The sequence below is a fragment of the Sugiyamaella lignohabitans genome, chromosome A (genome assembly GCF_001640025.1).
Source record: "Sugiyamaella lignohabitans strain CBS 10342 chromosome A, complete sequence".
Classification (NCBI taxonomy): Eukaryota; Fungi; Ascomycota; class Dipodascomycetes; order Dipodascales; family Trichomonascaceae; genus Sugiyamaella; species Sugiyamaella lignohabitans.
In genome coordinates, this window is record NC_031672.1 from 2,651,175 (window position 1) to 2,675,204 (window position 24,030).

Below are 24,030 nucleotides of genomic sequence, written 5' to 3' on the forward strand. Positions count from 1 at the left end.
TATTGGAATATAAAATCGGCTTATTCGACTAACTCATGTACTTCGGGTAGTCATCACGCAAGCGAGGACGTCACCTTTTATATTTTTTATGTTTCATAAGAAATCAAATGTGACGTTATCACAGCAATCACGTGATAGGCATTTCACGCTTTGCCCTCATCCCAATTTAAAAATCATCGTGCGAGAGAACGATTTTTATATTACTATCCTGAGCAGTTTTACTATTGTTCATCATGTTAATTGCCGTTGTCCCAAGCAATAACTTTAAATCAACCTGTGAGCAACGTCATCATCTCATGCAGGTTTAAAACTGGGCAAGGAATTCTTAGCCACATATATCCAGCCACGGTACTTTTACTAGATTGCTAGAAGCTAGGGGGCGTTTGTTACCATAGACTTTGGCTTTGCTATTTGAAGTTTCTGTAACAACTATTTTCAATTGAACTAATCTTTTGAATTCTGAAATCCTTATTGTGTGCGGTTAAACAATGACTCTCTATTATACTTTGGTAAGTGCCAGATGGTGATAAGCAAGCAATGTATATTGTGAAGTATTAGCAAGAACTTAGAGATTTCTTGTTGTTCAATTTTATTATCAGTATCTTTGAAAACTAACGGATCCCAGGTGTTTATCCTCCTCGTTGCGGAGATGGGAGCATTCCTATTCTTGGTTACACCGTTACCTCGAGCTTATCGTAAGAAGGTATTGACTGCTTTATCCGGTCTGCCTTTTGCTCACCACTTAGCGATAACCTTGAGATTTACTTTTATATTCATACTGATCCTATTTATTGATTCGGTCAATCGAGTGTACAGAGTTCAAGTCGAAGTTGCCGAAGCTCACAGTTCCATTCGCGCTGCGGGGAACATGATCTCTGTAGAAAGATCTGAGATTCAGGCTCGCAAGTTCTATTCCCAAAGAAACATGTATTTGTGTGGCTTCACCCTGTTTCTATCATTGATTTTAAACAGAACTCATGCTCTTGTTCTTGATTTAATGGAAGCTCAAGACAAAATTTCTGCTCTCAAGGGAAGCTCTAATGATTCCGTCAAAGCTGAAACTCTTGCCACTGAACAAAAGTCAGAGATTGCTCGTCTTGAAAAAGAGTTGGCTCGTAAAGACCAGGATTTGCAAACTCTGAAGAAGCAGTCTGAGGCGCTGTCCAAAGAATATCATAGCGTCAGTGATCAATTGAATGCTAAGAGTGGTTCAGTACCTTCTGATAAGAAACTAGATTAGGTCAACAATTTAATGTTGTAGCTATTAAAAAGGGTATTACACCAAAAGTATTTTTTGTTGTGTAGCCGTCTATGACCATAACTTTAGCAATTTAATAAACAGCTGCTTATATATTTTCAAGTTTTCATAAAAATTATTTCTAATCGACATATTTCTCATTTAACCTACAAATAGTACCTGGCAGTTACAGTAACACTAGGATTCATACGCATTACTTTTATGTTTCGGTGCAAACTCAAATCCCTCGTTAGCAGGTCCTAAAAACATCTCGGAAATCTTTATCCAGTCTTTATAGTCTGTACTGGCCAACAGGGTTTCAAGTTCATTCCGTCCTTTCCATAATGGTGGGCGATCGTTTATACGAGGGGGGAGATATTCAAGAATACCAACCGGAATATACCTATGAGTGAAGGAGAGAAATTCGCAAAGGAATCTCCTAGTCTGGTTAACTCCATATGTGTCAGATCCCCAATGTTCTAAGCCATAATTGGCATAAGTCTTAACTATCTCCAACCTCTCCGTTGCTGATTTATCAAGGTATTGACGAGCATCAACTTCTTCAAATATCCATGGCTTGATCAATGCGCCACGCGCAACCATGGAGCTATCAACCGAGAATTTCTCGATAGCATCATACCAATCCTTCCAAGAGAAAATATCACCATTTCCAATGATCCAAGGTTTTACGATACGACCATCACCTTCTTCGCCTTCTAATAATTTTCCCTCTCTCTTCTCCTTGACAAAATCTGCAATATCCTTTATGTAATCCCAATCAGCTAGTCTAGTATATCTTTGAGCACGAGACCTACCGTGAAGAGTGATAGATGCGACTTGACCATTCTCCAGAAGCCTAGATACTATGTTTCTTGCAGTTGGGTGTCCGTCCCTGGTTCCCGTTCGTAATTTCACGGTGACAGGGATATCACCACTGACAGCATTCATGCCAACAACCATTCTCATTAACCTACCTTGATTATCAAGTAGAGCAGATCCTGCACCCTGCTTATATAAAAGATCGATTGGGCAGCCACAGTTAAGATTTATTTCGGAGGTATGGGGTGCAAACTTGGCAATAGCTTCTGCAGCTTTTATGGCCTGCCAATGCTTTGAGGTCGCTATCTGGACGCCAAATCCACCTACTTCTGATGAATGGGCACGTGGTAACGCCCACTCCGATTTTTGGCCCTGTAGTAATGGGAGTGCCAGTGCCATCTCACTATAAGTGACATCTGCTCCAAGCTTTTTCATTAATCGACGATATGGTAGATTGCCAACCGTTGTTAGCGGGGACAAAATCTTAGCGCCTTTTAAATAAAGCTTTTTCTTTTCCGTAGCAAGCAGCGGAGATTCTATAAAGCTGGCAGCCAGATCTTTCTTTTCCGTGATATCTGAATTGTCAGCATTTTCGGTGTTTTCAGATGCTTGACCCTTCTCGTTGCGCACGATTCTATCATCAAGGTACTTAATGACGCCTTCAGACTTGGGAAAATCAAATTTCTTACGGTTCAACAACATCTGGTCTTTAATGTCAATCCTATTAACCTCGTAATTTTCCAAGAGCGCCTTTGATTTCAATTCTTCATTCACGTCTAACTTGTTATTAGAGAAGTGCGAGGTCAACCACCTACACCTCAATCCAATAGGACAATATCCTATAGCTGCAAAAACTGGGCAGACTCCAGGAATGTCAGTAGGTTTTGAAGCAATATACTTGGCGACATCATGCTCGTATTTGCAGCTCTCGCCAAATTTACATTCCGCAGCTCCACCTTTGATCTGCTCGCATAGTTTTATAGTCTCATTGGCTTGGACAAGGTTACGTTTTTTATTTTGGCCCCTATTTTTCTTCTTGTTCTTCACTCCATTCTCCCCTCCGTTACCTCTTTCGGTGAGACCCTGGCCTTCCGCTTCGTCATCATGTTCTACCTCGTTCTGAGCTACTTGTTTTTCAAGAATATATTCTGCCTTGATTGGAGCGATCCCTTTAATTCTATTTGAGTCTGAATCTTGGGACCCTATCTCTTCAGCAGTATCTAACTTAATTCTTTTGGAATCCGGTTCCAATGATCCTTCAGCTGTGTCGTGAGACATTTCTATAATGTTTACGATAGGACTTGGATTGAAATGAAGGAAATCAGTCCTCCTTAAATTTTTAATGCATGAAGAGATCAATTATGTCTCAAACAGGCTTACAACAGTGCATATCCTTTTCCGTTCGATGAAGTGTCAGTAGCTCTCTATCTAGCAATTATTAAATTCATGCTTTTTTAAATAAACAATATATATACAATGAAACTAGTTCTCCTATAGCTATAGGAGTTTACGTAGCCCCTTCATAGCCTCATGACCCAGCGATTCATCTAAAATGTCTAGCAGGGGGATCAATCGTTAGACTGTCAACAGATTTGTGAACAGTTGAAAGCAATCCTGCTGCCCTACAGCGGCGAATTGCCTTCGCTAGTCTTTTCTGAGTCTTGCCCTTTGTGCCAATAAGGTAGTTAGGCAGGATGCGTCCATTTGTGGATATGAAACTGGATAATGCCGAAGCATCCTAATAAGTTAGAACCACAGTCAGGCTAAACTAAAACATCTAGATACTTACAGTCCATAATGCTAAAGGATTCAACTTTACTTTCTTAAATCTATCTTTCTTCAGAATTGCTTGTTGATTGATTTTGTCGAGTCTCAATCTGGCTAAAGAAAAGTCGAAAGGATCATACGTTGATCCCGGCTGGAACTTTTTGACAAAGGAATTATCGATTGCATTCTTTTCAGCTTCTCTCTTAGATGCCTCCTGATTCCTTTGCATGCTATTTATACTGGCTTGAATAGCACTTCCGACAGGTTGGTGGGGGCGTGACTTCTTAACTGAAGCTGCCCATCTTTGGTTTTGTGTTTGCTTGTCAGGTGCTTCGGCTGCACACAAGTTTGAGCTACTGAATAGCCTGGAAGAGGACAGAACACCCTCTCCTAATCTAAAGGATTTGGTCAACTGTCGCTTGAACATTATCGGTCGTTATACTTGGATTAGTATATCTGCTAGCCAGGGTATTGATATCGAAACTTTTCAAGCAAGAGCCAAGGCTGTAGTAGGGTAACTCTGATCAGTTGTTTGCACGTGAGGACGAACATGTCATTCAATTATTAGAATTACGGCTGAAAAGGTTAGGGTACCGAGCGATAAGGAGAAGAACTGTAGAATGCGTGAAAAATATTAGATCTTGATTTACAAATAATCCGTAACATGGGTTCCAAGTCAGGACTAAACCTGAATACTCCACCATCGAAAACGAAACGGCTCCCGGCTAATGGGTTGCAAGATAAGGTCAAAACCCCCGCTAATTCGTCACCAAGTAAAATATCGAAGAATGAGTCGATAAATGAAGGGCTATCATTTATAGTGCGCCCGAGCTCATCAACGGGCTGGGCAACTGTTTTTAAAGTATACCTCAACCTTGACGTAATTCGACAGCTCGGTTTTACTGCTGGAGACTTGGTAGTTGTTTCGAAACCTGGAGAAAAGGGTGTTGTAGGCTTGATAAGTCCAAGTGGGGTAAAGTTATCGAACCAGATCGTAGAACTAAATTCCAGTTTTAGAAAGATTTTGGGAATTGTTTCTGGAGAGAGAATATCTTTAAAAAAATTTAAAGGAAGACCAACCAATGCTATATCAGTACAGATTGGCTGCTTGGACTACGAAAAACTCACGACAGATGAGAGCAAGGATCTAGCGATTAACTCTATCAAGGCAATTCTTAAGGACATAAACTTAATATCTCCCGGGTTGAGATTTGAGCTCAACTCTCAAGCTGATACTAAAAGTGAAGCAGTTGTAACAAATATCAGTGGTTTACCAGATATTGAAAATCTAAATCTGGAAAGTCGTTCTCAGGGCCATGGTGATGAAGACCTCCTTTCTCCTGTGTTTTATTTCGATGCCGTCAACACGGAGGTGCTTCTCTCATCTTCTTGTAACATTCAGAATGATATTCCAGCTATGATTGGGTATTCCTCTGTAGGCGGATTAGGAAAACAAATAGCATTGCTGCGCTCTAAAATTGAATTACCCCTGCATAAACCTGAGCTTTTCAAACGATTCAATATGGCCCCGGACAGAGGATTTTTGTTATATGGTCCTCCTGGTACGGGTAAAACAATGTTACTGAGAGCTGTGGCGCATGAAACTGACGCACATATACTTACGATTAATGGACCATCTATAGTCTCGAAATACCTTGGTGAAACCGAATCATCGCTTCGATCAATTTTTCAAGAGGCTCGGGAATATGAACCCTCTATAATTGTTATTGATGAAATTGATGCTCTGGTCCCAAAGCGTGATAGTGATGATTCTGGGGAAGCAGAAAGTAGAGTAGTCTCCACTTTGCTAACATTAATGGATGGTGTAGGGTCAACTGGGAAGGTGGTCGTTATAGGGGCTACTAACCGGCCTAATTCGATTGATCCTGCTCTTCGAAGACCAGGTAGGTTCGGGCAGGAAATTGAGATTGGTATCCCAGATGCTATTGGGCGGCTTGAAATTCTAGATATTCATTTCAGATCAATGCCACACAAATTGAGTCATGGTTTCATAGCTGACATCGCAAGCAAGACGCATGGCTATGTTGGAGCAGATTTGTATGCGCTCTGTAGAGATTCAGTTATGAAGGCTATTCAAAGAGGAATAGATAATGATGAAAGCATTGAACAGATGGCTGTTGTCGAGGATGATATAATCAAGGCAATGTTAGATATTAGACCCAGTGCAATGAGAGAGATCTTCTTGGAGACGCCTAAAGTCTTGTGGAGTGATATCGGTGGGCAAGAACATGTGAAACAGAAACTCAAAGAAACAGTAGAGTGGCCATTGTCACATTCAGAAACATTTAATAAGCTGGGCATTACTCCACCTAGAGGTGTTCTGTTATATGGGCCACCAGGTTGCTCTAAAACCCTTATAGCCAAAGCACTGGCAACGGAAACAGGTTTGAACTTTTTGGCAGTGAAGGGCCCCGAACTTTTTAACAAGTTCGTTGGCGAGTCGGAAAGAGCTGTCAGAGAGACTTTTAGAAAAGCCCGTGCTGCTGCTCCAAGTATCATTTTCTTCGACGAGATTGATGCTCTAAGTGCTGCTAGGGGTCATGGAGAAGCAGGAGGTGATCGAGTGCTTACTTCACTTTTAAATGAAATGGACGGAATTGAAGCACTGAAAGATGTTATTATCATAGCTGCCACTAATGTGCCAGATATTATTGATACAGCGCTCATGCGACCGGGACGCTTGGACCGCCTCATATACGTCGGTCCCCCAGACTTGGATGCTAGATTAAAAATTCTGGCAATTCGTTTCAACAAAATGAAGATAGCCACAGACGTGGACATAGAAAAGATAGCGAAATCCACAGATGGATGTTCAGGTGCAGAGGTTGTTGCCTTATGCCAGGAAGCTGGAATCCAGGCGATGAACGAAGATCTTGATATAGATTGTGTCAGTATGCGCCATTTTGATGCCGCTTTGAAAGGTATTCGGAAGGGCATAACAAAGGATATCATAGATTATTTTGAAGAATTTGCCCGCTCATCTGGCAACTGCCAGTAAGCTTGCATACTTTGCATTCTATTTACTATTTATTTATATGTATATATTTATCTATTATGGTTACAACAAAGAAAGTAGGGTTCAACTCCACTGAACGTTCCTGCCCATGTCCTTGAGGATGCAGGCAGCAGCAATACGCTCGAATTTCAATTTATGCTATTATTGTACTGTCGAGGTCGATTCATCTCTTCGTTCAGGTTAACATTTGGTAGAAGCGACGATACTGCCTCGGTGTATCGTACCAGAAAGCGTCAAATTCCGCTGTCAATTTATTATGGCCAAACATAATATATCAACGAAAACTTTACTATGTTGTTAGGCCATGAATCTATAGCAAGCGCACCGAACATACACAATAGCAGTGATGTGTGAAAATAATAAACAGACCTTGCTTTGCTGTATTCGATTCAACGAAGATTTTAAGCTGGGCGATGTGAATTTATTACTATGCGAGTTTGGTGTTCTGGCAAGTCCTATGAAACAAAAATAAATTAACTAGTGAATAAAAAATACTAACATATGAAAACAGACACCTAAATTTCTATTATCGTAGTTTCATACTGGATTGAAATAATATCAAGATATCGATGAAGTTGCCAAAAAAAAAAAACCATGAGAATTTATTTATTATTAGGATAAATTGGAAAGCTAGAATAGAAATAAGAAAAAATATCGCCTGTCCTGCGCTCGAGATTGAAGTCGTTGACTAATAAAGATTCTTAAGAATATATAGCAGAAACAAATAATAGTAAATTAAAAACAAAAAAGCATTCAGAAACCGAGCAATACGAAGTTCCCAGAGAACTCCCTATAGAATTCACTGCTTTGTTGTTCTATTACATTTGAGTTATCACTATTTGAAGAAATAATTATCTTCCTGTATTTATGTATTCTTGGTAGTAGCGGATTTCAGTTCAGATACAGAACAAAAATATATATTCTGTACAAAGCAATTAATTATAATAATAATCAACAAAAAAAGCTATGACCTTTCGAGGTCAACAATAGATTAGATCATCAAGAAATCAGCTTAAAATTATTACGATTATTACGAAATATTAATGTCTGCTCAAAGAAAATAGGTTAAAATAAATGGCTAGCCCGAAAGTGTACTTGTTTATTTTGTCTTAATTATAATATATAAACATCAGAAAATATTGAATGAGAACAGATCGCTCTCAATCAATTTTTTGACAAAAATCTGAGTCTCGTTTGGCAACTAAATTTAACTATACTATTATATTGATTCGTTTGTCGTTGCGAAACTACTACTACACAGTTAAAACCTAAATATCCGGAGAGTATGTAATTAGATTTTTTTAATTATATTTAATTTTTATAAATTAATAACTGAATTTTACGAATTTGTGCATGATTAGTGAATAGCTTTTTTCACAAAGAAATGAAAGCGAAACTTTCTCCTGCAGCCTTACTTTTAATAGTAATAATATTTATTTTAGTATACTGTATGTATCTGAATGTTAATGTTTATTATTACTATTTTCTGGTTACATGCATTTCAGCACAGCAATACTCCGGCGGTATCTGAGATTTATTGACGGACAAGATTATATCATTTATCAGTTATTAAAATTATTTACATCTATATCAACTATATTTAGAGACAGTAACATTGAATTATTCTTACTATGGTAAATAATCGATGAAATGCTACCTTATTTTTTTTAAGGCCGAGATTTTGGTTCTCAGTGGTGAGAAGTTATACCAGTTTAATAAAGATATCGATATATTTGAGAATCCAATGATTTCAAACATATGCTACAATAAGATTTAATTAAATCCAGTTTCTTGGTACTATTATTCGTATATAAAATTAATTAAAGACGTAACCGATTTGTCTGCCTATACAAATTATTTCACAAATATAGGCAAAGACGAGCATAAGAAGTTTTATTATAATTGTTAAATATAATATATTATCTATTGATGTTTCATTACTGTCTTGCAAGAAGAATATATATATCTATTAACGGGGTATTTTTGCTGCCTGCTTGACGCTATATAAATATGGATTTTAGTTATGGGGTTATCTCATTTGTCTAGCGCTGTTTTAAATAACTCACCCAGCATAAAAAATTGCATATAAGCCAGCTGATGCTTCATGAAGTGATTTTTTAAGTATCTACAATATGCTTTAGGCTAACTACTAGATGTACGGTGGTAGTGTTCTATTGAACCCATTTTGCAAGCTTATAAAAGATCCACAAGTATATTTAATATTTTACGAATAGAAGAACATTATAAGTTACCTATCAACAAAAATTTGTAACCAACCTGAAAAGGAGTCACCAAGAGTCAAGGCTATAGCTTGTTAATGTGTAAAAAAATGGTTGATATAACTCCTCCTTCCCATCAGAATTAAATAAGTATTACAGAGCTATACAACGCGATATCCAATTTCTCGGCATCTATTATACTACCTCAGGGCTGAAAATTACGACTTAGTTGTAATTGCCAAATAAATAAATTATTGAAGACCCCTAATCAGGTGAAGTATATATACATATATACAACAGTTTTCCTCTGGTGAGATATATATATAATATGAGTTTAATATTGTTTATAAGTAATTATTATATAAAAATATGGTGTAATAAAAGATCTATTGATGTCAAAAAAAAAGTGACAAAAGGAAAGAATATGAGGATATTTGTGAGTAAAAATTATTTACACTCATAATTGTAGTGATTATATTTATTCAAAATGATCGCTAATTTCGTAAAAATAGATAAAAAAATGTAGCATTTTGTATTCCGCTCATTATATGGCTGGGTTTGAATTGAACTCTATTACCGGTTTTACTAAGAAAAGAAATAAATAAAGGTAGAAAAACAGAAATGAAAACAATAAAAATACGGAATACATACTAAGTAATTTAAGAGCTGTTTTATTATATCTATGCAGAACTAAAGTGAATTTAACTTAACAGCCTGGTATTAAAAATAGTGGTTTGTGCTCTTTTACGAGCTTTTTAATTCCGAGTCTTACTAAACGAGCCCAAAGATAAAAAAGTCACATACACAAAAACGAAAAGCTGTGTCGGACAAAACTTTTTGAGTAATTCTTGATAAGTAAATTACAATTACACTTATATTGAAAATAGATCATGAAACCTTTTATCATCATTCACATTCGAAGGGTAGATTAAAAGGGTGGCCAGTTCTGGTGCCATACATAGTTGGTAATGAGTCCCAAATTTTCTGGTCACGCGAGGAGCTACTGTGTACCGAAAGTCTGCTTTATTTAATTTAAAATATTATTCAGTTGGGAAAGAAAAAATATTATTATTAGTCCTGCCTGAAGCAAAATTCATATATCTGTTCGACACAGTCACTTGCTGATTGGAGCTGTTGTCAATCTTGGTGTCTATATATGATTCAGATCAATTAATTAATAGGATTCAAAACGAATAGTATGTCCCGTCCGTCTCAGCTACTATTATTATATATCCGTAGAAGTCAGTATATTATAATTTATAATTGCTAGTGAGGTCGCGCGCTACGGGATTAATTTCTGAAATATTGTTTCGTGTAGAAACAAACAAGCCTTTATTTTTTTTTTATATATTTTTACTGACTGGATACGTTACCTTTTAGATAGCAATTTTTTTTACATTAATGGCTGGCCGCTTGAAGGTCACTGCACTGTGTGCGTGCCAGATACTCCTAGAATCCGATCCGTATAGCGAGCGATAGCAGTCCTCTTATTGGCTATATTCCAATCAGGGTTTCGTGAGAACCAGGCAAGTTGTGAAGCGGTGTCTAAATAATAATTGTACTGACTGCTGCCCCTAGCGAGGTCAAAAGGGAATCAGGCTTCTGTCTGTACTTTAATGTGTCGTCGTTGTAATTGCTGGTATATAAAGGATATCACTTTATATGAAGATCTAGCGAGGGGCCGATTAATTAAAGCTTATCACAGCGACTTTCATATATATATATAATTCTTAAATCTGGCAGCAGCCATCAAGAATCCTATGTACTCATTTACCTGGGCTAGTTATGCTTTTGACTAGGCTATTTTAAAACTGAAGTGCTAGTGATGCTTGCCCGGACAGCCTTCGATACAGTTCGGACGCCAAGCAGAACTAGTGGCAGTTGGCAAGGGACTGAATGGATTATTGGTAAGTGATTCTGCAGCTCCCTTGGATTATGCAGTCTCTTCTGAGTGATGTTTAAGCAAGACCTCGTCCACGGCTTTTGGGGCGAGTTTGTGCTCACCTGGGGTTTGAGGGGCTGCAGCGCCACCACCCACAACAGCCTGACCAGCAGGCACTGGGATCTTCTTGATTCTCACTGTGTTCGCAGCCCACTCTTGCATTTTCTCTATCAACACATTTTGTTCATGGAAAGCAGCAAAGTCATCACCCCCACCCCTTGAGATACCTTTAACGTGGACATTCGGTACCGTCTTCCGGCCCGTAATCTCGCCGATGTAAGCTTGCAACTCAGCTCCGTGAGGATGTTGATCAATTTCAACAATGATTGGATCCGGAGTTATTTGATATTTAGATAATACATCTTTCGCCTTCTTAGAAAATGGACTAAAAATTGTTAGTATTAATTCCCCAAGTGGACAACAGCTGCAACTAACCAGTAACTTTTTGAAAATACCACAATCGGGCCCTCGGAAAGAATGGCTCTATATTCCTTTTCTGGATTGAAAGCTGCTCCTTTTTCGGTTGTTAAGTCTTGATCCTTGTCTACTACTAGAAAAAAATGTTAGAGAAAATACCAAGATTATTTATCAACTTCTCCAAGAACACCTACCTTTTGGGGGAGTATTGGCAACAGATCCCAGTCTGGTTGTTTCTTCAATATTTTCCAAGAATGCTTTGGCAGCTTTCCCCTGGTGATAACTCTGGTAGGCAAAAAACAACCCAAGAATGAATAATGACCATAGGGCCAGTAACAAGTTTCGTGATCTTCTAGATTTAATCATTTTGGCAGTCTAACAAAAAGTCAGGAAACAAATGATAGCTTATCTGACTATGCTGTACAGTAAATGATAGCCGTGGAGTGAGGCGTGACGCGTTACAATATGCAAAGCACTGGCGTCTCCTGGAAACGATATTCGCATGCTCACAGATATTAGCAAGATATAGAATTTCATATATAAGTAAATCAGAGAAATCATTTCAATACTAAGTAAGTAAACTTTTGTTTTACGCATGTGACCATTTAATAACATAATATATTTAGTCAGCATAATCACGTGCCTGTAGGTTAGGACAGCATCTTGCTCTCTATTTATCTATTTATCTATTTATCTATACTAGAGGAGTCAATCTATCAGTTCCCCGAGATTTACCTTCTCCTATGTCCATCTTGGCAGTTTTGGCGCCGAACTGTATTGCACGTTTCTTTTCCTTTGACACACTTAGAAGTGAATGCGACTTAGCTAATAGTCGCAGAATGTACTTAGTCTGCATCATGACCTCGTCATAGATCTCGACATCATTCACAAAAGGCGGGTGATAGACTTTAAGCCGTAAAGGACAGTCCATAGCCCATTCTACCACTTTTTCATCCAAGAATGGATAGCGAAGTTCCTTTCCCCAATTTCCACAAACGCGATCGTCTCTCCCTAGATTTCTTTCATGTAATCGAGAAAAATCGAGTTGCAACTCTAGTGAGAGGGACTGATATCCTTGTTGGCGAAGTCTAGTTGTGTGGCGTGTATAGCCGCCAAAGAGTTCGTCTGCACCGAGACCAGAGAGTAGAACCGGAGCTTTGCTCGTATACTCTTCATGTTTCAAAACTGGTTCCCCAGAGCCCTGGACCATCTGAAAGCATGACCCCTGGCCCCGACTAGCAAAATAAAATGCGATAGCGATAGAGAGATCCATTACTGTGTCCTTGGGCCACATAAGCGATTGAACTTTGGGACGATGTTGAATCATCTCATCAAAAGAAACATTGATTTCAACAAAACGGAACCTGAAGGGTTCCGATTTATTGTCACGACTTTCATAAAGCTCAGCCCAAGATCTTCGTCCCAAAACCCGGTCTGGTGTATCATAGCCCTTCCCTGTTCTTTTGTTTTCAAAAGAAACATTTAGCAGATCTACTTCACACTTGCTGGGTAGAAGTTTGTCTACCAAAAGTGCCAAGAGAGTACAATCCAACCCTCCAGAAAACAAAATTGCTATATGAGGCAAGCTCTCCAGGTTAACATTCTTCGGCTCCGGAATATTTTTCACACGTCTACTAACCGAATCCGAAAGGACTTTCAAGAGGGCGTTTTCTGCCAGTATTTCGAAATCTGGTCCTTTTCCATCAACTTTTGTGCTAACCATGCTATAAGGGTAATATAGTGCTGGGGTTTCCTTCATGTTTAAATATGCCCACGGCATTTCAATAATACGTCTCACTTTCAAATCCAAGCAAAAAAGAATCCCAGCTGGCACCTCTTTCAAAGATAGAAGTAACGGATAAAATACATTTGTACCTCTGTCGTTATTAAGAATTCTTTGATCAGGGGGAACGCTTGTGACTATTAAACCCAAATCCTGATCATAGCTATAAAGAAGGCTCCGTCTACCTATGCAATCCCTACCAAACCAGATCTTATGATCTAATTCATCATAATACGTAAAAGCGTATTCTCCACGTACCTTCTGTATAGCGTCAACTATCCTATTCTTTTTTCCACTTGTCAATAGATTGTACATATATTGAGCGTCATTACCACTCTCCCCTTCCCCAAACAGCTCATCGTTATATAGCTCTCCATTGAATTGGAAAATATGATGCCCATCCGGACCCGTTATAGGTTGAGCGGTATATGGCGAACGAAGCGCAAGTACTGATGAAAAAAATTTGACATCAAAATTGCTACTAGAACATTTTAAATCATTATTACTGCTTGGTCCCCTGTCCGTCACTTCTTCTATAAGAGATTTCCAGGCATCACTTTCATATGATAAGTCGAGGCTTTGCTGATCCACAGTATCCAAAATTGCAGATAACAGAATCCCGCACATATGTTGTCGCTAGAGATTTCTAAAATTCAGCGACTTCGTATATCTATGTGCTAGCTCTATCTAGGCAAGTCGTCACTGACCACTCCTAGGTGCCTTTTCAATTTGAGTCTCAAATGCTGTATGGAAGCTGTTCATCTTGAACTAAAGTTATTCTGTTCCCCATATGTTTAGGCAGAGTCAAAATTGAACGCTTATTTCATCGCTGCATGCACAATACACTCGACAGCTCTAGATATCCATGAGATGAATACAAACTTCAGGTCAGTTAACATTCGAAACTATATAATAATTGAGCAAGTTCCATTTAGTATAGTATATCCCTACTCGACAAGAAACAGTATTATCTTTAACAACCAGCTCTAGTCGCTGCTTATCACGAATGAGTGGAGAGCCTTCAGACAAGACGTCGTCGTCTACGGGAGGCTGGGATGCTCCGGAACCAGAGAACTCTGAGAGAATTGGTCCTAATGACACGTCTACATCCGTATCTCCAGTAATACGTACTACTTATATCCATCCTGGGGAACCACGATCTGCATTGAGTCCAACTTATGACACAGCCCCCGGTTCGATATCATTTTCACACTCTTCAACTCCATCGCAAGACTTACAGGATATTTTAGAGCATTTTGACCCTTTAACTACCATTAGTAGCAACAAAACACATATAACAGAGGAAAGAGAGAGCGGGGGTAATATTGAAGCTCAGGAGGGGTCGGGACAAAGAGCAGTAACTCCTGGGACTGAATTGGATAGTGCTCAAGATGACCGATGTTATTCCCCAGAGCAAGCCCCTCAAAGTGAAAAGAAATTGGAAGAAAAACACGCATCACATAATTATCTGGAGCAAAATGCAGCAAGTTCAGAAGAGTCTGATAGTTTGATTCCTGAGGATGAGCAGATCACTAATAAGTCGTCAGTTGGTTCCTCCTCGTTACATAATTCGAGTCAGTCAAAGCAAAATCCTAAGAGTGTGATTCAGCCCGGGACCCAATATGAAAACAGTAGACAGCCATCAATTTCCATCTCTGAAAAAAATGGCTCAAATACTCCGGCGTTGGACCATTCTATAAAGGACGAGGATGTTAAGCCATTTGATTTCCAACGGTTTCTCGATCAACTTCGACATAAGAGTGCGGATCCTATAGCTCGTTACGTCAAGAGTTTTCTTTCTGAATTTAATAAGAGAACTTGGACAACATCTGAACAGGAAAAGATTATCAGCGATTTTAAAGCATTTATTGCTGCTAAGATGGATCTTTGCCCGCCGTTCTCAACTCTTTCAAATAGTGAAATGACGAATGCAATTGAAGGTATGGAAAAGTTGATTATGAACCGATTGTATACTAAGACTTTTTCGCCCGAAATTCCTGTTAATCAAAGGGACGATATCCATGAAGAAGATGTGTTGCGGGATAGAGTGCTGCAAGAGAAAATGAGAATATGGCATTGGATTGAGGGGCGTCATCTTGATTTGGCTGATAGGTTTTTAAGGAATGGCGAGGCCTTCGTTAAATTGGCAAGTGACGAGTTAACCAAAATTAACCACTATAGAGCTCCTCGAGATAAGGTGATCTGTATCTTGAACTGCTGTAAGGTAATTTTTGGTCTGCTGAGGCAAACAAATTCAGAGCAATCGGCCGATGGCTTTTTGCCAATTTTAATTTATGTTGTTATCAAAGCTCAACCAAAAGACCTTATTTCAAATTTGAATTATATTCAGAGGTTTAGAAACCAAGACATGCTCAATGGCGAAGCGGGCTATTATATTTCCTCTTTAAGTGGAGCGATAAGCTTTATTGAATCCCTCGATAGATCTGGACTGAGCATTACTGACGAAGAATTTGAAATGAATGTTGAACAGTCAGTAAAATCTATAGCGGAACCAGCTGCCTCTGTGTCAACGAACTCGCCACCCAGAACGCCCTCTCGTCAGCCGTCGCCCTCCCATGTTGCGGCTAAAATTTCCAAATCGACGGAAACAAATGTCGAAGTTCCAGGGGAAGGCTTATCGCAGTCACCAAACAGACCAGCTACTCCCAGCAATCTAAATGCATCTACTGTGCTTTATCAATCAGCTGGCCTTTTGGTTGCGCCCTTCAAATCTTTGTCGAAAATGTTTGACGATGGCGAGGTGGGCTCTACTTCTGAGTCTGAATCAAATTCTAAAGGTAGTAGGGAACTATCCTCATCGCCATCTCCTGAAGAATCCGCTGCCAGGCAAGTCTCTGCGGAAGAAGATGAAGCACAACGAATCCATCAAGTCGAGTTTGAAAACGTTTCTAAAACTCTCAGTCAGATGTTTCCCACGCTTGATCAGGAAGTCATTCAGGATGTCCTTCGTGAAACAGAGGGTAGAGTTGGTGCTGCTGTCGACATTTGCCTAGCTCTGTTAGAGTCTTAGAATTCTAATCTTTCATCTAACCCATATTTATAGACTAATAAATTAAAAAATAATAAATACCTAATAATATCAAACAAAACGGCCGTGGCCGATGCTTGTTTTCGGCCGTAATGCCGAAAACGCCGAACCTGGTCTTGTACGTAGTGACTTTGAATCTGGCGCTGCTTCATTCAAACCTTTCCGTGGACTTGGGCTCCTCCTGTTGGAAGAGTTATCTGGATGACAATCGTATGCGTTCACAACTTGACTCTTTGCAGATGCCCTGATTCGATTTGTAGTATGCAGACCACTGTTCGACCAATCTATTGACACTCCGGAAGTTTTGATCCTGTTTCGATGATGACCGCCTGGATAAAGTTTCTCGGGAGATCCCCTTGCGATGCTTGAACTGTCGTGTGATGTTTCGTTAGCAGTACTCTTCTCAATTGGTGAGCCTGTGATAGTGCTCAGCACAGAGCCTAGCCGAGCAGAAGGAGAATGATAGTACAAAGTTTTAGGAGTAGCTGATATAGCTTCCTCATTTTCAAAATCCTTACTAGACATTTCCGAAGCTAAAAGTGCTTTCTTGTCTTCAGTCAAGGATGGAACTTGCATGGGCCTAAATGTGTCTTTCTCTCTGGATACTATCGAGCTACTTGCATTAGAGCTGGGTAAGTACTGATTCGTCGATTTTGTTCGCTTAGACATGAAAACATCAGATGGTGACCTTGTCGGTGACGACCAAACCGGAATACTTGTCGCTGGGGAAGTATGCAGAGATCCCGTACTAGGAGAGGAGCTGCGTTCTTTCGCACTGATTTCACTTTGAGGTAAACCATTAGTAGGGGTAGATGATCGAGGTAAAGATGACTTGAAGGTAGCAACTCTAGACTCCAGACTGCGCATTTGGTCTAACATACCATGGATCTTACGTAGACTCTTAGATGAACTCAGTTGCGCTTGTGTAGGTGGAACATATACCGCCGAAGTCATCGTCGATGATGAAGAGGATGAAGCTCTTTGCCTGTTCTGAATGAACCCCACTCCATTATTTGATAATGCTGAAGGAGACAGCCCGGATTTGCTGGTCGCACCTGTGTGAGTACTAGAAGACAACCCGTTTTGATTGCTTGTCTGGGATTTCTTTCTCCAGTTTTCTCTTTCTTGCTCGTATAATTTTATCATCTCCTCCTGTTGTGTTATCTTTGCATTTTTCATAGCAATCTCCTCCTTAGCATCTCGTAGCTCATCTTTTGTTCGCTGTAAGTCAATCTTCAGATCCTCTTTTCCCGACAAATCGGCTTCCAGCAAGGCAATCTCCTCTAAGGCACTATGGTATTTCTGCTCTAGCTCATTGAGCGATGACTTTGTAATTCTTGTAAGTTAGTAATATTCCAAAATATGTAGTTCTCATTGACATACCTTTCATGCCTTTCCATATCATCATTTTCCATCTCCATCTCCCTTATCTTGTTATTTGCGGCCTTATGGGCCTCTTGTAAAGAAGCTATCTGCTTTTGCCAAGACATTTGGCTGGCAGCATGAGTTTTCTGAGCATCTAGATGTTTAGACTATATTAGTTAGTATCTAGTGAAAGATTTCTCAACTGTTTCGTACTAACTTTCCACTCTAAAACCTCTTTTCGAAGCCGTTCAACTGTATTGGAAAGCTCTTTATGTTTTCGCTCCGACTCCTCCAGCTCGAGCTCCAATTCAGCCTCAAGCTCGCGAGATGACTCTTTAAACTCAGCTATCTCCGCTTCCAATTGAGCAATCTGATCTTTAGCCCGGCGGTAGCCTTCATCGCGTGATACAGCCATTACTTTGGGTCCAAATCTCTCCAGCACTTCTATAATTGGCAAATCCAGGGGCTGGAGGCAATTTGTTTGTTTTGTTGACGCGGCTCAATTTGACGCAGGGTCGAACTATGTGCATAAATAGCCCAATCTTCGAGAGCACTTTATCTTCTATGCAAATATTATAAAAATTTAATTTATAATACTTTGTTGAAGATATTTAATGACCATATTCCATACTGGATAATATTTTTAATCAACGAGTGAAGGAATCGACTAAGACTAGTTTTGGTACCTCATATACGGTGGTGCTACCAAATACAAGCCGCAGTCAAATATATGCGGCTCAAAACCACAGCGTGTTCAACTCTTGCAGGAACTCCCCATCATGAACACCTCTGCGTGCCAATACTCATACGAGAGTATATAATTGCTGTCAATTGGAAGTTTATACGCGTTTGTGAAGCTCTTATCTATTAACAATGGTAAGTTCATGGGATACTGACTATATAGTCTTTTGAAGGACCATGTGGATCTCAATCTTAAGCATCATCTAACAATACAACAGGTAGTCTTGGCAGCTTCGATTTGCACCAGAGGAGGCAAGACTATTTTGTCTCGACAATTCCGAGACTTACACAAGGATCGCGTAACTGCGTTGCTGGCGAACTTTCCAAAGTTGACACAATCGGGTACCCAGCATACAACGGTCGAAGATGATAATGTTCGTTACGTGTATCAACCAGTTGAGGAATTGTACGTTGTATTAATTACCAACCGACAATCAAACATACTGCAAGATATTGGTACCCTGAGACTTTTGGCACAGATTGTGACATCTACTGTTAGAAGCAGTGACGAAAGGGAAATCTTGGATCATGCCTTTGATTTGCTGAGTGCATTCGATGAGGTAGTTACTCTGGGCTACCGGGAAAACTTAACTTTACCTCAAATTAGAACATTCTTAGAAATGGAGAGTCATGAAGAGAAAATTCAGGAAATTATTGAGAGAAACAAGGAACTGGAAGCAGCTGAGGAGAGGAAGAAAAAAGCCAAGCAATTGGAGATGCAAAGACGTGAAGTTTCGAAACGAGGCGGTGTTGGCGGCATTGGCAATAGCGCCTCAGTCGGAGCAGGTTATGGTGGTAATATCGGCTCTGGCTTTGGCAACAGTTCATTGGCTTCAAATAGTTATGCATCGAACAATGGAAGCAACTCGTCCATTTATAACAACTCCGATTATGACAGTGGTGCATCCAAAAAACCGTTATCAGCTTTCAAAGGAAGAGGGTTGCAATTAGGATCTAAGAAAGGTTCCTCTAGTTTCCACTCTGAAGCAAGTCCACTTATGGGAGAAGAAGAAGATCCTTTGGAATATAAGGAAAAAGCCCCGTCATCGCTCACTACTGCCGATCATTCTGCTCGCTCAAGAACGACATTGGCTTCTGCTCATCAGCACAAATCCAGCAGCGACAACCAGGGTATTGAGGTTTCAATTGTGGAAACCATTAGTGCTACTCTTGGAAGAGACGGTTCAGTTGTAAACTCGGAAATAAAAGGACACCTCGATCTCAGGATTGCAGATCCCAATCTTGCGAAGGTAAAACTCTTGACATCTGCCAATGGCCAAGATGTTGGATCACAATACAAAACACACCCCAATGTTGATAAGGCTAAGTTCTCACAACAAAATATCATTACCGTGCGTGATCCATCTCGACCCTTTCCTTCTAACAACCAAGAACTATCTGTCTTGCGTTGGAAAGTCAATGGTAAGCCAGATGATAACCACTTGGCACCAGTTACATTCAATTGTTGGTTTTCACGTTCAGATCCCGGTTTCTTCGATGTTACTATAGAATATGAGTTGAATCCACTCTTTTCTGAGACTCTCGACAACCTGGTGGTGACTATCCCTCTAGTTTCGTCAAATGCGCATGTTTCAGATGCTTCCCTTGTATGGGATCAGTTCGATGATCACCTCGAATGGATTGTTCCTGTTATCCAGCCAGGTTCTGATAACACATCTGGTAGCTTCGAGTTCACAGCTGAAGCTGATTCGGAGGAAGACTTCTTCCCTATGAACGTATCGTTTAAGGTCAAAGATTCTCTTACGACTTTTGGTAAGGTTGACGTTCGGGATGTTGTTTCTGCGTCGGACGAGAGTATTTCGGTTCCATTCCAGAAGCGTACGGATGTTTCATCTGACACGTATATTATTAGCTAGTATTAGAAGTTATTTAGTCTTTGAGCAATAACATTTATTCCATTACTCAAATGTCAAGTACTGGACATGATAATATACATCAGTGATATAGCAAATCAAGTCAATTCGAGGGGGGGGGGGGGGGGTTATTTTGAAAATCAAGATGAGAAATAAATAGAATAAATATAGACAGAAAATGCAAAAAATTTCTAGAAATACATATGGGCACCGGCATAGGCAAACTCAAATGTACATTTCAGTTTGTTGCTCTCAGCTAGCATGGTCAATTCTCTCAATATCTCATCATATGGTGCTTCACAAATAGTCACATCTAGCTTAACATGGGTTATTATTATCTTCAGTGTATCAAGACTAGGATTTGATCTTGTACATGAAGCAAGGTAGCTCAACTCCTCAATCAGGTATTTGGGGTTCAGGTGTCCATATAGTATATTATCTGGGCGAGAATTCGAGTAAGAACACTCGATAAAAATCGCTTTCAGTAATCTTTTTTCTAAAATCAGTGCAGCATCATCCCAAACAGCTTTGTTACGTGGATTCATTGAGATGGAATCAGCCTCCACGTCTCCAAATATGAGAATAACGGTTGAGTTCTGTTCATTTTGTACGAAGTACACAGAGCTATCATATGACAATGTCCTTGATTCAGTATTCATGGTTTCGGAATATGTTGTTGTAGTTGTTGAAAAGGATTCAAGAGATGAGGGTGATGTGGATATGAATGAAGACGGTGACAATAAAGGGGAGTTCCCCGTTGGTAACGAGCTTTGCAGTGGTGAATTAGATATATTTGACACCGAGGCTGGAGGTGGTTTCTCTGGTCCAATACATCCTGGGTGCTTGCCATGAGAAATGGGATATGCAGCGACTGACAGGCCCTTCGCAACATTTGAATAAATCTTGGTCGGAACCAATCTCTGAAGATAGATTGAATAACCCTCTGATATTGCTACCCTATTGCCATACGTGTCTGTTGACTCGTTTGTCAAGTTAGGCCATATAGATCCATTGAAGATGTTTTGGACTAGGCTGTCAATGCAATTTGGTAATGCTGCTACCAGTTTAGGAGACTCTGGGCTAAAACAAACACTGTTCAATATTAATCCAGCAATGTGATCCATGTGTTGGTGTGTCAAGCATACACCAGCAAGTAGTTCGGTTAATATATAATGGGCATTAGCACTTAGTTTCGAATACGGTAGCTCATTCAGTGAGAATATCTGCTTAGAATCAGGGCTCTTACTTGAGTCATTCTCCAGTATGTCCATGATGCCGGCTAACAAGCATCCTGCATCAATTGCAAGCAATGAGCCTTTGTCTGATAGTCTTGTGCTAGTTGATTTAACAAGATACGAGGAGTTATGCTTATCTGCTGGTCCCCCAGAAGATCCCAAAACAATCACCTCTATACTTTTAGAGTCGAAATCAAGAGGTTGAGTCACGTTTCTATCCGAAGTGGAAACTTTAGATGACGACGCCAGGGATACTGAAGTTCCCATACTGGAAAAAGTGTATAATTAAAAAGGAGAAAGATTGGGCTATAGAAGCGTTGCTCAAAATCTGACTTGTTCTCTGTCCGATTGCTGCCGACTTTACCCCTTTTCGTCTTCACCAACAATAGTAAAATCTAAAATGTGCTCAACGTCCAAATTCTCTTTTTATGAACTTGCCAGACCCAATGAGTGTTCCTCGCTGGCATTAAAAAGCACAATATTAGCAATATAAGTCCACCAAATTTACCGTTCCAACAAGTATATATATATGATACGTCTATCGATATTCCCCACCCCAATGTGTCTCTCTTATCGTCTTATGCAGCGATGAGGGTCTTCAAAGCGCATCGCGGTAAGGGAAATTATTTCCTAATGCCGAAGAAGAACATTCGACGCCTTCAATCGAATAATATCCCTTTGCAGCCCGATGCACAAACCTACATTTTCGTCAACAACAAGCTAACCCTTTCGAGAAGAACCCCCTATATATAGCTTGGTTAACTGTAAATAATATATGCTGACCAGAGTTGAGGTTTGAAATACCTGCGGACGGGCGTGGAGATGTTGCTCAACAGGCCATGTAATGAGCCAATTCCATTATCAGAATAGCACCTAGTCTTCCGTCTGCAGTTTAACGCCTTGAAGACTTGAAAACAGTGTCAGCCTTAACTCTTAGTATAATACATTTGGCACGAAAACTTTGTCTGAATGACCTACTGCTCATATGCATAGAAGCTTTTATACTAGGATTCAAGGCGTTCTATGCCGGAATATGGCATGTAGATCTAAATAAAAGTTTGGTGCAACACCCCCTCTCATGCACTTCTCAATTATTGGTTTTGCATGGGTACTTCTATTTAAGTTAACTGTGCAAGATTTAGCATCAGGTACGGTTTGGACTCTTATCTCGATTTAATGCGGAGCTCAACAATACTCGTGATATACTGGGAGTGATCTAGGTTTTAACGGGAACCTATAAGTCTGGATTCATGCGACTAGTTTAAGGTACGCAATATCTATAGGGAAAGGCATGATATGAGCCACTGAATTTCCCAATAGGTTATTTAATAAATAGCTCCAGAATTGTTAGCTGATGAAGACTACTTGCAGAAAGACTTCATGTTCGAATACAGTTGAAGGATAAAAGACATAAAAATATCCAACAGCCAACCGTCAACTTCACGACAACCTGACTTTACCTATATATAGAAAAGCATTCAAAAACATGTATTAAGCTATTTAGAGAAGAATATTCACTCCCGTTGAGTGCCGTAGCCACGAATATCTTTGGCAAATTTCCAACTCATGTCTTCACAGCGCAGATCCTTCTCGATTCTTACCCCAGACTCCTTTGTGATAGTGGCCACGGAGTACTTATCTATACTGCGTGCGTCTCTATAGAACAATACTTTCATACATTCATCAATGGCGGCACGAGCTTGTTGTTCATTCACTAGTTTCTCGTCACCTTCCTTGTCGACCAATTTACGTAGAAGAGGAATTGCTAGGTACGAACCGAATCCAGTTGCCAAAGTAGGAGCAGAATAGGTGACACCTAATAAATCCACATATGAAAGAAATGGTTCACCATTATCGAACCCAGCAACTAAAACAGAGTTCCATAGAGGATCCATCTTGTTCCTACGGTTATAGAATGTTCTTGACAGATAAGAGTAGATATGTTTAGCGGTCAAAGATTGCCCATCATTATCATAGTTCTCATCGATTTCAAGATCTTCAAGGTACTTTTCCAGATATTGCAAATCTGAAATATCTCCTCCAATGCCTACTACAGTCTCTTTGCCAACGGGAAACAATCGCTCTTGGTTGGTAAATCTGGCAAGGGAACCGTAAGAAGCTTAAGCCTTATGTTAGTTATGTCCATTACATGCCCATAGCTTGATTACCCGATCTATAATACGAGCCGGCGATTTATTTCTTCCTTTCAATTCTAGTACATGCCATTGGCGAGTCCAGAGAGTCCAAAGCATCCAGTTGTTCGAGGCTTGATGCCAGTCAAAAAACATTGTGCTAGAGAATTCAACTTACCTAAATTATCCGCAGCAATGATAACACCTTTATCGAATTTGATTCCAATTACACTAGTACCGGTGACAATTGGTTGCTGAGTATGTACTGTTGGCATAGAGGCAGTGGCGTTATGAATACTTCTATCATATGCCCCGTAGATGTCATCACGAGGACGACCCCAATTAACTTGATGATGCTCCATGTCGCTTTGAGAAGTCTTAGGAATGCAATTGAAGCGTTAATATCCTTTTGT

The 24,030-nt window shown here is 39.8% G+C and overlaps 10 protein-coding genes across 10 annotated transcripts; 4 read left to right on the forward strand and 6 right to left on the reverse strand.

The window, feature by feature from the left end:
- Positions 1 to 649: 649 nt before the first annotated feature.
- On the forward strand, positions 650 to 1,240 carry YET3 (Yet3p; the record flags this gene model as incomplete). Its single annotated transcript, XM_018882803.1, has 1 exon — positions 650 to 1,240. One exon carries the CDS (start codon positions 650 to 652, stop codon positions 1,238 to 1,240), a length of 591 nt encoding a protein of 196 aa, XP_018735055.1.
- Positions 1,241 to 1,435: 195 nt separating this feature from the next.
- DUS3 (Dus3p) lies at positions 1,436 to 3,334 on the reverse strand (the record flags this gene model as incomplete). The annotated part of the gene is made up of 1 exon (XM_018882804.1): positions 1,436 to 3,334. One exon carries the CDS (start codon positions 3,332 to 3,334, stop codon positions 1,436 to 1,438), a length of 1,899 nt encoding a protein of 632 aa, XP_018735056.1.
- A 499-nt stretch (positions 3,335 to 3,833) lies between these two features.
- Positions 3,834 to 4,250, reverse strand: RSM18 (mitochondrial 37S ribosomal protein RSM18; the record flags this gene model as incomplete). Its single annotated transcript, XM_018882805.1, has 1 exon — positions 3,834 to 4,250. The coding sequence occupies one exon, from the start codon at positions 4,248 to 4,250 to the stop codon at positions 3,834 to 3,836; it is 417 nt and encodes a 138-aa protein (XP_018735057.1).
- A 237-nt stretch (positions 4,251 to 4,487) lies between these two features.
- On the forward strand, positions 4,488 to 6,842 carry AFG2 (AAA family ATPase AFG2; the record flags this gene model as incomplete). Its single annotated transcript, XM_018882806.1, has 1 exon — positions 4,488 to 6,842. One exon carries the CDS (start codon positions 4,488 to 4,490, stop codon positions 6,840 to 6,842), a length of 2,355 nt encoding a protein of 784 aa, XP_018735058.1.
- Positions 6,843 to 12,132: 5,290 nt separating this feature from the next.
- AWJ20_839 (putative asparagine synthase) lies at positions 12,133 to 13,848 on the reverse strand (the record flags this gene model as incomplete). Its single annotated transcript, XM_018882807.1, has 1 exon — positions 12,133 to 13,848. One exon carries the CDS (start codon positions 13,846 to 13,848, stop codon positions 12,133 to 12,135), a length of 1,716 nt encoding a protein of 571 aa, XP_018735059.1.
- A 379-nt stretch (positions 13,849 to 14,227) lies between these two features.
- VPS9 (guanine nucleotide exchange factor VPS9) lies at positions 14,228 to 16,252 on the forward strand (the record flags this gene model as incomplete). Its single annotated transcript, XM_018882809.1, has 1 exon — positions 14,228 to 16,252. The coding sequence occupies one exon, from the start codon at positions 14,228 to 14,230 to the stop codon at positions 16,250 to 16,252; it is 2,025 nt and encodes a 674-aa protein (XP_018735060.1).
- A 2,744-nt stretch (positions 16,253 to 18,996) lies between these two features.
- On the forward strand, positions 18,997 to 20,253 carry RET2 (Ret2p; the record flags this gene model as incomplete). The annotated part of the gene is made up of 1 exon (XM_018882810.1): positions 18,997 to 20,253. One exon carries the CDS (start codon positions 18,997 to 18,999, stop codon positions 20,251 to 20,253), a length of 1,257 nt encoding a protein of 418 aa, XP_018735061.1.
- A 188-nt stretch (positions 20,254 to 20,441) lies between these two features.
- On the reverse strand, positions 20,442 to 21,752 carry PDE1 (3',5'-cyclic-nucleotide phosphodiesterase PDE1; the record flags this gene model as incomplete). The annotated part of the gene is made up of 1 exon (XM_018882811.1): positions 20,442 to 21,752. One exon carries the CDS (start codon positions 21,750 to 21,752, stop codon positions 20,442 to 20,444), a length of 1,311 nt encoding a protein of 436 aa, XP_018735062.1.
- A 1,247-nt stretch (positions 21,753 to 22,999) lies between these two features.
- Positions 23,000 to 23,380, reverse strand: PRE4 (proteasome core particle subunit beta 7; the record flags this gene model as incomplete). Its single annotated transcript, XM_018882812.1, has 1 exon — positions 23,000 to 23,380. One exon carries the CDS (start codon positions 23,378 to 23,380, stop codon positions 23,000 to 23,002), a length of 381 nt encoding a protein of 126 aa, XP_018735063.1.
- Positions 23,381 to 23,697: 317 nt separating this feature from the next.
- PRE4 (proteasome core particle subunit beta 7) lies at positions 23,698 to 23,979 on the reverse strand (the record flags this gene model as incomplete). The annotated part of the gene is made up of 1 exon (XM_018882813.1): positions 23,698 to 23,979. The coding sequence occupies one exon, from the start codon at positions 23,977 to 23,979 to the stop codon at positions 23,698 to 23,700; it is 282 nt and encodes a 93-aa protein (XP_018735064.1).
- Positions 23,980 to 24,030: the final 51 nt, after the last annotated feature.